The sequence below is a fragment of the Oreochromis niloticus genome, linkage group LG6, assembly GCF_001858045.2.
Source record: "Oreochromis niloticus isolate F11D_XX linkage group LG6, O_niloticus_UMD_NMBU, whole genome shotgun sequence".
NCBI classification, from domain to species: domain Eukaryota; kingdom Metazoa; phylum Chordata; class Actinopteri; order Cichliformes; family Cichlidae; genus Oreochromis; species Oreochromis niloticus.
In genome coordinates, this window is record NC_031971.2 from 11,399,427 (window position 1) to 11,412,544 (window position 13,118).

At 41.4% G+C, this 13,118-nt stretch overlaps 1 protein-coding gene across 2 annotated transcripts in view; it reads right to left on the bottom strand.

Moving 5' to 3' along the window:
- Window positions 1-13,118, bottom strand: part of LOC102077980 (intercellular adhesion molecule 1) — a 56,972-nt gene extending 43,854 nt beyond the window's left edge. Inside the window, exons 1-8 of one of the 2 annotated variants that reach the window (XM_025908263.1) lie at window positions 12,963-13,110; window positions 12,706-12,740; window positions 10,736-11,005; window positions 10,242-10,571; window positions 9,655-9,936; window positions 9,162-9,491; window positions 8,052-8,306; window positions 5,250-7,913 (exon numbers count right to left, since the gene is read on the bottom strand). In XM_025908263.1, the coding sequence (XP_025764048.1) occupies window positions 7,810-7,913; window positions 8,052-8,306; window positions 9,162-9,491; window positions 9,655-9,936; window positions 10,242-10,571; window positions 10,736-11,005; window positions 12,706-12,740; window positions 12,963-13,054 (1,698 nt within the window). In that variant the 5' untranslated portion in view covers window positions 13,055-13,110 and the 3' untranslated portion in view covers window positions 5,250-7,809. Of the gene's footprint in view, window positions 1-5,249; window positions 7,914-8,051; window positions 8,307-9,161; window positions 9,492-9,654; window positions 9,937-10,241; window positions 10,572-10,735; window positions 11,006-12,705; window positions 12,741-12,962 lie in introns of those variants that run through there. The other variant, XM_025908262.1, reaches the window with a different exon arrangement.

The following is a 13,118-nucleotide window of genomic DNA, read 5'->3' on the forward strand; positions in this document are numbered from 1 at the left end:
AAACATTTTTCTCCTTCATTTCTGTCACACAAAGCTGTATGAAACATTTCTCGCAGTTAGTATCATGGTTGCTAGGCAACCTGAACAGCGCGACGAAGGCTAGACCGTCCCATTTCACAAGCCTCTCACTTCCGCACTTCCCGTACTTGTAGTACGCACCGTACGTAGTACGCGTAGTGTGCGTACTTCAAGCGTGCATACCCTGAATTGGGACACAGCCTGAGTGTCTTCCTGATAATTAGTGTTGTAAAGACCCACCTTTTAGCACATCCCAGCACACCTACTCACTTCACCAGATGCACCTTGTTTAGTTCCCTCACCTTTGATTGGGTGTGGTGCTTGTCCTTAATTGCACTCACCTGTCACACGTTATATAAGGACTGCATTCACTTTTGGCTCACTCTTTCTTCACTCCCACATGAGGCGGCAGCAGAGGTGAGGTTCTGTTTGGGTTTTTGATTTTATGTGTTGTTTAAGGTAATGAGTAACTTAAATCTGTTTTCTTTCAGTGTTGGCAGTCCATGTGTGTCTTTCCTTCTTTGCTTTATTGATTTGAGAATAAAAGGAGAACCCTGTGAATGATTAGATGACTGCTTATTCTCATTCTGATCGGATGAGCCCATGATGCTGATTATTTAAACCCTGAGCCTTCCTTCCTTCACAACAATTAGCATTATTTAGATCCAGTATTCTCTGGGTGAAATTGCCAGGGTGGTGTTGTCTTTTAAACTGTGAAGAGTATGTATTTTATTCCCACCTCGTGCTGCCACAATTGGTTTTAATTTTGCACTCCAGTATGAACACCCATCCCCCAACCCCAGGATCACCACAACATAACCTAATAAACCTACGCCTTAGTTCACAGATTCACTTTGTCTAGGGTTTCTTTCTGGGATTTCGCACAACCCAGGATTCAAATCCTGAATACATAATAGGCTTGGATTTACAACATTATGAATGAAATGTGCTCTATTTGGAAGAAGCCCCCCCCCCCCCCCCCGTAGACGGGTTGTGTGTGAGACTTTAAGTCAACAAACTGTAAATTATAAATTTTATAAGGCGGTCTGCTTCTCCCCACCGCAGGGAAAAGGGTAACACCACCTGGGTCTGGGCGCAGTTTCCCCCTCCAGGGGCAAGGGTACCTAGACCCAGGGCTTAGAGTACGCTTGGGGAATGTGATTGTGTGTACAGTGTCTCTCTCTGTCTCCACGTTGGGTGAGTGTTGAGAGCATGAGGGTGGGAATAGATGTTTGTATCTGTGTGTGCCTGTTTGTCTGTGTCTATATGTCAGGTCGGGTATCAGACGCCACCTCTCTGGGGACATCTCAGGCCCTCCAAGGTTTGGAGGCCCATCTCCCCCCACCACTTCCCCTGCCGGTGGCAGACGCCCTCAGACATCGGTGCATTGGTGGTTCTTTGTGTCCGGGGGTGGGCGCCCGGGTACCCACCGGCTCACTCCTTGGCGGCTGCTTATCGGGGCATGGAGCCTGGGGCTCGCTCGGGCCACTTCGGGGATGGGGTGCCCTTGGCCTCTCGGCCCGGGGCTCGGTCACTCAGGCACAGCTGGCTGCCGGCGGAGCTCACGGGCACGTCACTGCAACCCCCCCTGGCTTCTGCTCCGCGGCTGCTGAGTGACCCCTCATCTGGGACTCTCCTCAGCTCTTTCCGGGAGAGTGGCGCGGCTGCCCCTCTGCTGGTCTTCCTTGGTCTCTTGTGTTCTGGGGGCCTCTGGATGTCTGGAGTTTTGATCTCCTCCATACCTGCTTCATGCCCTGGAGGTCGGGGCAGTGGCCCCCCACACCCTCTAGCAGATCATTACATGAAGGAACCTTTTAAAAACAAGCGCGTTCATGCTCACAGGTGTACACACGGGTGATCACACACACAAACTACACCCTTTTGGGCTCCTACCTCAAAGCACACTGTGCGCTGTCGATCTCACGTGCTGCACCATAATGTTTAATATTTAGTATTTACTGTCATATTCCCATATATCATTGTGATCTTGTTTATTACTCTCGTCTTCTTCTGCTTGCTTTCTTTTTTCTTTCTCAACAGGTGATCCAGGTGATCGATATGTATTTTTTTTTGTCTGCTTATTCTGTTGGTTTTTGTTTTTTGCCCTTTTTCCCCGTCCCTCTTCTCAGGTTTTTTTTTTTCTTTCCCTCTTTCTTTCTCCCCTTTCTTTCCACCAGTCAAGTCTGTCCCGTATTCAGCAAGTGAAAATAAAATAAACAATAAAAGGTGAATCAGATGGACCATTACGGCAAGGCTGGGATGGTCCATTTGGTAAAGTAAATCCGTTGGGCATCTCTCTTCGCCTTTAGACAATAATTCTGATGGCAAAAGAACCAAACGGGACAGGTTAAAAAAAAAAAAAAAAAAAATTTATAAATTTTAAATTCAATCAATCATTCAATCAATCACCTTTATTTATAAAGCACTTTAAAACAACTACAGCTGACACAAAGTGCTGTACATTGGAACTAAAAAATAAAATTACATAAGATATAAATAAAAGCCAAATAAAAGAAAGAAATAATAAAATAATTAATTAAATAACTAATTTAATTTCAACGGAAAACTAAGTCTAACTGAGGTTAAAAGCCAAAGAATAAAAGTGGGTTTTAAGACGCGATTTAAAAGTGGACAGTGAAGGAGCCTCCCTAATGTGCAAGGGGAAAGTATTCCATAATTTTGGAGCCACGATAGAGAAGGCCCTGTCCCCTCTGAGCTTCCTCCTGGATCTCGGTACCTCCAGGAGCAGCTGGTCAGCTGACCTGAGAGACCGACAGGGTGTGTGGAGATGAAGAAGCTCAGAGAGGTAAGGCGGGGCAAGACTGTGAAAGCATTTAAAAACAAACATAAGAATTTCAAAATTAACTCTAAAAGACACAGGCAGCCAGTGCAGTGAGGCTAGGACAGGGGTTATATGCTCTCTTTTACAAGTTCCAGCCAACCAAGCTTTAATGTCACCTAGGCATGTCATGAGAGGTTTTATGGAGATGCCACCTTTCTGCTTCAGTGGCAAATAAATTTGGCAGTCATCGGCATAACAATGAAATGCGATCCCATGCCTTCTAAGGATGGAACCCAGAGGCAATAAATACAATAAAAAGAGCAGAGGCCCTAAAATTGAGCCCTGTGGGACGCCGCATGACAGAGGAGCAGAAGATGATTCGGAACCGAGAAGGCTGACAGAGAAAGTTCTATCTGACAAATAAGACTTAAACCAATTGAGTGCAGTGCCACCAATACCCACTACATCACTTAATCGAGAAATTAGAATATTGTGGTCTACGGTGTCAAAAGCAGCAGTTAGGTCAAGCAAGACAAGAACAACATGGTTACCAGAATCACATGCCAGAAGGATGTTGTTAAAAACCCTTAATAATGCAGATTCTGTGCTATGAAGGGTTTTAAAACCTGACTGAAAAACCTCAAAGATGCCATTATCATCTAGAAAATATTTCAGTTGACTAAAAATAATTTTCTCTAAAACCTTGGAAAGTTAAGGCAGCTTGGAAATAGGCCTATAGTTCGCTAAAACTGTGTGATCAAGGCCAGGTTTCTTAAGCAGTGGCTGCACTACTGCATGTTTGAAATTTGCAGGAACCACACCAGAAGACAGACTGCTGTTAATAATTTCAAGGACATACTGTCATATACTAGGAAAAATTTCTTTAAAAACCTGTGGGCTTAATATGGCGAACCACATCCTCTAAAGTGGAGAGAGTCACAAGCTCAAACTGAGTAAAAACAGCAGTGCAAGGGACAGAGGGAGAGGGGTCAGAGTCAGGAGCTGTGATAAGAGCCCTGGTGGTGACAACCTTTTCAAGAAAAAAGTTCAAAAAATCATTGCAAATATCAGGAGAAACTTCCAAACAGACATTCAATGGAGTATTTAGAACAGTGTCAGTGGTCCTAAATAACACACGTGGGTTATGACCGTTGCAAGAAATAATATTTGCAAAATATTCCCTTTTTGCCTCTTTAACAGTGTTCTGGTAGCGATGCCAGTAGTCTTTTAGAATTTGAAATGATACATGCAGTTATGATTATTATTATTATTATTATTTATAAATTTTAAATTGTTATTGATTCCTTTACCCCTAGTCCTAAAGTGTATATTTATTTTCTTACTCTTCTTATATTTATTGTTTGTTTACTTGCACTGCTGTAACTGCAGCCTCGTGGTCTCGTCTCTGTATATACTGTACTGTATATAGCGGAGATGACAATAAAGTTTACTTTGACTTCAGTACAGCAGCAAGCAGGCGCACCGAGGGCTCTCGCGCTCACTTTATAGAATTTCGAAAAAACATCGGCGCAAATTATAAGTCTGTATCATAATGTCTGGTGTTTTCGTGTTTGTTGGTTTGTTTTTATTTTGTTTTATTTTGCGAGTTGGTTTTTAGATGCTGCTCCAGCCAGCAAGAGAGTCCCCCGCCACCCCGCCCTCTCCTCCCTGTGCTGCAAGCAGCAGGCGCACCTCGCAAACGGAAGGCGCCCTTACTCCCAGCAAATGGGCGATAGAAAACCGATCGGTGCCTATGCCATTCCCAATATGCGCTGGCATGACGTTGGGGCAGCATGAGTATGAGCATTTTTTTTTTTTTTTTTTTTTTTTTTTTTTTTTTTTTTTTTTTTGCCGATGCCGCCCTGGGGAACCGCCATGTCACCCGTATCAAAAACCGCTACTGGGCTTTACTCCCAACGTCACTGTTGTCTAAATCTGCAGCAGCCTCAAACACTTCATGCCTCTGCCAAGGCAGCCTCGGCTTCATACTCTTCTTTTAGTGCATTCAGTGTAGCCTCTATGCATGCTTTCTCCACTTCCATGTCTATTTGACATTTTGCATAGGCTGCTCGCGTGCGTGCAGCTTCCGCCTTGGCACGAGCTTTAGCAGCAGCGGCACTAGCTGGAGATTTATTTGACACACTCTGATCTAACCTCTAGGCTCGGAGTATCAGCGTCGATAGGGTTTGAGCTTGACATCGTTTAATATAGGCAGGTGAATGGGTCTTCAAATCCCGCAAAAAGATACTGAAGAATCAAGCGTAGCCTCTTTAGGGTTTTTCTTACTGGTGGCTAAGAAATGGGCTGCCGACATTCCTTCACAGCTTGATGTGATGGTCCATCTTTTCACTGTTCTGTCCTCACTAAGTATTGTCCTCATGAACGTAGACTCAGCTATACAGACAGCTAAACATTCTCCTAATCAAAATCCAAGGAACAGGCTGATGTGTTGAGTTGGAAGATTTAATAAGGAAAAAGTGTGAAACTGTTGACAAAACCTGTAGCTCAGGGTGGCTGTAGCTCAGGTGGTAGAGCGGATCACCTACTCACCAGAAGGTTGGTGGTTTGATCCCAATCCTACTCCTCCAGTCTACATGCCAAATATCCTGGGCAAGATCATATCCTACCAATGCATCCATCTGTGAATGTTAGAAGCACTAAAAACCTTAGATAAAGTGCTTGTGTGAATGGATATGATTGGGTGAATGCTAGTGATGTGCGGATCGATATTGAAATATCGATTCTTCCGATACCAGTAATTTATGTTATAGAATCGATTCTCATATTAAAATATCACTATTTTAGTACTTTAGGGTAAATTTGTAGTTTATCATTAACAGGAACACAGTGGAAAGAAACGATATCATTCGGATCGTCTATATTGGAAGGAGCTACTTCCTCTTACGCATTTCATAGTCATATGCGAAATATGGCTGTATAAATGTGTCGCAGCCCCTGGGTGCACACTCACAACAGTGGCTGAGCGTAATCAGAGTCATGTGTGGACATATTTTACCTCCACAAACAGCCAAGACGCGGTTTGCGATACATGTGGCAAGACAGTGAGGTGTTGTGGCAACACCACTAACCTCGTCAAACACCTCAGAGTAAATCATATCACAGAATATGATGAGTTATGTTGAGGCGAACTGAAGAGGAGGAGAGGGACAGGTGCTGCTATGGCGAGACAGACGTCTCTCATGGAGTCCTTTAGTGCTGCAGGCAGGCAAGGTGTTCAAACAGCGCTTCAACTTCAGGTTTTATTTCTATATGATAATTCTGTATTATTAAGCAATAAGAACAAATAGTCTGATGTCCTGTAATCATTATGAAGCTATATTATCATATTATTATTACAATTACATAATACAGTTATATATTGTATTATGAAATACAATGAAACATTATGTTTTTGTACAGAGTATCGGTATCGGATCAGTATCGTTGATACCACCCTGAATTTTACTTGGTATCGGATCGGAAAGGAAATCAGTGGTATCGCACATCACTAGTGAATGCACCCAATAAAAGTGCTTCTCAGTGAGAGTGGAAAAGCGCTACATAAGAACCAGTCCATTTACCAAAACCAGAAATAAACCAATAAAAATACTGCTTCAATATACAATATAACAAACACACCAGTAAGTCATATATTCAAAAATATGAGCACAATATTTATCTGCTGAGTCCCTGAATAAAACATCAAATGAAATCACACTCATGATCAAAATGTTAAAGAAACCAAATGGCATACAAGCTAACTTGACCTACTAGCTTAGGTGATACACCCATTCAAGTTAAATTCAAACTACAAACTATATCACACTTTCACAACAAATAATAATGAACACAAGTCGACTCAATGATAACAAACAATATTACTTACAGGTGATGCCTTTATCAACTTGTGAAGGCATGTATGGCAACAGATTAACAGAGATGAAACTGCCTCTGGCTAGATCTTGCAGAGTAAAAATACACAAAACAACCACTAGAGGGCAAACTGCAGAACAGAAAATACCTAATGCCAGCATAATTAGTGTCGCCACATTTGTTCCTCAACACAGCCTGAGCTCCAGGCAAGCTTTCTTGTCATTCCTATAAGTAGATTTTAGGAACAGTCTTCTTGAAGCTCTTCTTTGGATGTTGGCTGCTTTCCGGTTTTCTGTCACGTAGAGGTGAGGCATATGATAGGATCAATATTTTATTTATATCCTCTAAGTTCAGTATGTAGCCCACTGACTTCTGTTAAATTATTATTATTATTATTATTATTATTATTATTAGTAGTAGTAGTAGTAGTAGTATTATTATGGGGGGGGGTGCACCCTTCGGTCAAAAGTATTGGGCCACACCTCTTAATCTTTGCCACCGATTCAGCACATCAGTTTGTCTTCCTTCCAATTCCACCATCAGCTCTACCAAAGTGGAAGTGATTTTAGGAACCCTAGCAAATAGGCCATAAAGTGGTAGACCACATAAAGTTACAGAGTAGGGTCACTGGTGGAAAAAGCTGGTGACATCCTGTGTTTTCAGTCTTTATCGACACAGGGCCTTTTAATTCCACACTCAGTACAATGAAATATAGAGATCACTCATTAAAAGCTACAACCCAAGACCTGCAATTTAAGGCAGCATATTTACAGGAAGTGACTGCAGAACTGCTGCTGACTGTGTTATAGTACCCTGAAAGCAGAAGCTTCAAAAAAGAGGAAGGAGCTTTTTTTCCATTCAGTATTTAGGTCACTGGTCATGTCACTTAGTCTTCATTTCATGCTGTCATTTTTGTTGTTTTGTGTCATCAGATGTCATCAGTAGAGGAAGGTAACTACTACCTCAATCAAACCGGGATGATGTCAAACTTGGCAAGTTCACTTGAAGAATTAGGCAGCACCTAATGTCGAAGAAACAGCTTCAGACTGTTTGTCCACAGTTCAGACATTCTCGCAGTTTTGCAGAGGCAAAGCAGTGTGCTTAGGGAACCTTAAAACATCCTTTAGGTTGTAGCTTCACTTTCGGTTTTGTTTATAGGAACGAAAACATAGGACACAAAGTATGAAGACAAACAGAACAGCTGCAGATACCCCAACTATTATCCGTATCAAGGGGGAAGCTGCAGAGATGGGAAAGGGGGTTTGATAAAGAAAACAGAAAAAGAGAATATTTAAATTAGTCAAACTGAAAATACCCAAACACTGCATGAACTGAAACTGGATGTGAAAAAACAAACAAAAACAAACCGAAATCTCACCTTGTACATCAATGTTAAACTCCTTGGTGACAGTCCCTACTGTGTTGCTCACAGTGCAGATATACTGTCCTTCATGCTCAAAGCCGACAGATTTAATAGTGAGAACGCTGCCACTGTAGGAAGGACTATTTGTTGGAAGTGTCCAGGTGTATGAGGGGCTGGGGTTTCCCACAGAGGAGCAGTTCAGGTGTAGAGTGTCTCCTTCTTTGATTGTGATCACATCTGGATTTGGTGGCTCATTTAGCTCAGGTCCATCTGTGTGATTATTGAAGGAAAAAAAAAAGAACAAAACATTTGCAAACAAAACAAACAATTTTGGAAGAGAAATTTCATATGGGGAAACATGGGCCTGTTTTCACAGTCGCGCAATTTTGTTAATTTCTGTAACTTTTCATCTGTGATAACTGACAGAGAAAAATGTTAACACTGAAGTGGAAAGCACTGTCCACAGTTCAGCCCACTTTGCTTCATTTCTACTCTGTTAGATTTCAAAGGATCATATTTTACCAGTTTGTCCAGTTCATGATGTTTAACTGCTCTACTTACTTGGCAGGTTAATGCTCGCCACACTAAACATCTGACATAAAGTTTATATTACATGCAGTGTGACATTAAGAGGTCAGTCTGATAGTTTAGAGAGTTATTCAAGCCATATGACACTCTGAAAGGAGTGAATGAATTTTTCTGGAGTGGCTTTAACATAATAAAAAGAACAGACTTTTCTTTCTTGAAGATTTGTTGCAGTCAATTGCTTCCAGATTTAAATGAATATATACTTAAAAAATTTTTTATTTAGGGTTTAAACACAATTGCTATTATTTTTTTAAGGTTCACAAACAAAGTGGAGTTCTATTCTTGGTCTCTAGAAACACACTGAGTATTTTAGTTTTTAGCAGCTAAATCCTCCACTATGTTCATCAGCTCGTGTCAGTCAGCAGTTTGTTGATGATGCTTTTTAGAGCCTGTTCATTAACAGTGATGAGAGCTGTGAGGAAGAATTAAAACAGTAAAGTAATGGGACATAAAACCAAACCAGTGACATGAAACATGCTCAAAATGTCAAACTCTGAGGAACAGAACAAAGAACGTCTTAATTTCTCTCAGACTCACAGTGAACTATAGCAGGGAGTTTTTCTGATGTCACCACTGGAGGGCGCTGTGGTCCAGCTGGTCCCAGCTCCAGCTTGGCTTCACACCAGTACTGGGCTCCATCATCTTCTCTACTGGGAGTAATGTTCAGAGTGAAGGATTCATTCACTGGTTTCTTCTTTTCACTCCTGGACTGTAGGTGACCCAGTGCTGTGTTTCCTCTGTAGAAGGTCACAGTGACGTTTTGAACAGGAGCTACGTTCTGTACGCTACACTGCAGGGTGTACTGCTGATTCTCAAACATCATCCCAGTGTGGTTTACAAAGCTGATGGAGACACTTTCTGGAGGCTCTGAGAAGACAGGGAAAGAAAGAGTAACACAGGTAGATGTTAGTCAGTAACTGCTGAGAGCATGAATCCATCTAACTGTGTATTTACACAAAGAGGTCAAATTCTGATTGTAAATGATGCAAAATTCAGTAAAAGTCTGATGTTCTACAGTAAGTACACTTACGATAGATGGTTATATTCACAGTGCTAGAACACTGATCACCAGCATCAGTGTTATAATAACAGATGAGATATGTGTCCCATTTAGTCAGTCTGTCAACCGTCCAGAACATCGTGGTTCCATGTCCTGTAACTTTTCCCACAGCGTGCTCCAAACCAAAACCATCTCCACTGCAGTCCTTCTGACATGCATCACATGTAGCATTGGCTGGGTCACCGTACTTCACTATCAGTGCAGATGGAGTGAACACAGGAAACTCTGTGCAGCTAGAATCTGTAAACCACCCTGTAGTATACATGATATTTATTTATCAGTGGGTAATATTTTACCACTTATTCCACTTCATTATATTTAACTGCTGCAGTTACCTTGCAGGGTAATGCTCTGTATACAAAACATAATGTACAGTATACAGTATATTACAAGGAGTTATATTAAAAGATCAGTCTCACTGGTCAGAGATAAGGATAGAAATCGTATTCTCGTCATAACCCAATGGAAAATTTAAAAAATGATTTGAAAATGATTTGAAGCACAGATACAAGTAACTTGTAAATGTAAGTTTGATGTTTTTTTTCCTACAGACTCACAGTGAACTATAGCAGGGAGTTTTTCTGATGTCACCACTGGAGGGCGCTGTGGTCCAGCTGGTCCCAGCTCCAGCTTGGTTTCACACCAGTACTGGGCTCCATCATCTTCTCTACTGGGAGTGATGTTCAGAGTGAAGGTCTCATTCACTGGTTTCTTCTGTTCACTGTTGGACTGTAGGTGACCCAGTGCTGTGTTTCCTCTGTAGAAGGTCACAGTGAGGCTTTGAACAGGAGCTACGTTCTGTACGCTACACTGCAGGGTGTACAGCTGATTCTCAAACATCATCCCAGTGTGGTTTACAAAGCTGATGGAGACACTTTCTGGAGGCTCTGAGGAGACAGGGAAAGAAAGAGTAACACAGGTAGATGTTAGTCAGTAACTGCTGAGAGCATGAATCCATCTAACTGTGTATTTACACAAAAAGGTCAAATTCCGATTACAAATGATGTAAAATTCACTAGAAAGTCTCACATTCTAAAGTAAGTATACTTACGATAGATGGTTATATTCACAGTGCTAGAACAGTGATCACCAGCATCAGTGTTATAATAACACATGACAAATATGTCCCATTCAGTCAGTCTGTCAACCGTCCAGAACATCGTGGTTCCATTTTGTGTAACTTTTCCCATAGCGTGCTCCAAACCTGAAGCATCTCCACTGCAGTCCTTCTGACATACAACACATGTAACATTGGCTGGGTCACCGTACTTCACTACCAGTGCAGATGGAGTGAACACAGGAAACTCTGTGCAGCTCGGATCTGTAAAAAAAAAACATTACATGCAATTATTTGCAAGGAAAATATTTTCCATCCATCCTGGTCACCTCAGCTGCTTTCAATGTATAAGTGTAGCAGGTCCAATCTGAGCCCATCACAAATGACTGAAGCCTGCATCCTGTCTGAGGATGAGCTTTTCCATGTACAGGAGATAATGAAGGTGTCCATGAAGCAGGTGGGAGAAAATCCCATGAAAGTGAAAAGTTAAGAATATGATTAAAATCATCGATCAGCTGTCTGTGACAAATATCATCATGTTGAAAATATGCGATCTCTTCAACTGTGATAACGTTTGACTATATTTGAAACTGTCGATCTCCTGGGATTCACATTTCAGTAACTCTGAAAGATGTGATAAACAAAAAACATGTCGTGAGCAGCACTTCTGCAGAGAGACACCGTCTTGTTGAGGCCAGAGGAGAAAGGGCAGACTATGATCATTTAGATTTCACCTGCAACTGTGCTGGACAGAAAAGCATCTGTCCTCGAGGCTACGGCTGCACAAATGCATGTTGGGTTTCAACAAGCCAAAAACAGAAATCAGAGGCTGCAGAGAGACAGGCAAACCAAACCTGGACAGCTGAAGGTTTCCAACATCTTTTGGACTCAAAAGCAAGAAGAGCCAAGGCTGTTTTAGAGCAAATTCAGGCCCTGCTAAGCATTTAAATGATAACTGAGTTTGCTTGAGCAGTTAATAATGATAATTAATCATTGATTGTCTTAAAGTAACTTTTAGATTTGACTTCAATCTTCCAGCTTTGTGTGTCATAAAGACATAGTCACCCTGTCCTACACAGTAACCACAGATCCAGAGAGAGATGAGAAATTCTGATGTCAGACTGTTTGGAGAGATTATGAGAACCCAAATGCAGACACTTGAAATCGTGAGTGGGTTTGAACAAAAGGCGAGCCGTTTATTTGGGCTGAATGAAAATATAAATAAGAGGCAAATGAGAACAGAGACTTAACTAACAAACTAAACTGCATGAACTAAAGCTAAACACTAAATGCAGAACACGGAACACGAGACCTGGATGTGGGAACATGGAATGAGAAACACATGGGAACGCAGCTGGGACGAATAGACATAACAACACAGGGGAAGCAAAACTAAACACACTGAACACGGGACCAGAGAGTGTCAAAATAAAACAGGAAACACACTAAGATGCAGACTAAGACACGTGCCTGACATAGGGGTCAGGAGGACAGAACGCACATGGACACAAGACAGACTGCGGAGACAAAGGAAGGACACACAAAGAGGGAAACATGGAAACAGTTACGGGAGACGAGACACGACTGGGGAAACACAGAGGACATGACAGACTCTCACAGGAGGCACAGGAAAGAGACAGAGACCCAAAAATACAGACAAACAGCATAAAAGAACTGAACTCAAGACAAAACTGAATAAAATTGAACTTAAAACATGTTCACGATGCAACAGAAGGAAACTTGAACACAAAATAACACAAAACATTAGGGGAGCAAAACTCAAACCTAAATATCCTGATAAAGCAAAGCATCATAAATCAATAGGAAAACTCAAAACACTCAAACCATGACATGTGAACGTTAAATAAACCAACAAATTGATACATGATACAGAGCCTGCCTGATAGCTCTCAGGCTTTGCTCCATTAGCTAAGAAAGTGGTTAATACAGTAATATATACTTACAGTATATGACCTGATATGTTATGCACTGTCTGAACCTTAAAAGGATATAGATGATAACTATTACAAGAAAAATAAGGCACAATACTGATAAAAGTAAATTGAGAAAATTACAATAAAAATATATCATGTGATACAATACATGTAAAAATCACATAATTGAATCAATTAATATAATGTACTGTATATAAGATCATTACAAAAAATAGAACTGCCATTTATAAACACAGTAACAAAACTCCACATGTGTGAGAACTTACCGTAGCCTGACACATGGAAGTGACACAGAGAATGCAACAAAGAAACAGCCAAAAATATGCAACAGCAAAACATGATGTTCAGCTGGTGTCATCTAAAAGTGAAGCTGATCAGCTCAGGTCTGAAATTTAAAGGAACTGTTACTGTGTGTGTGTGTG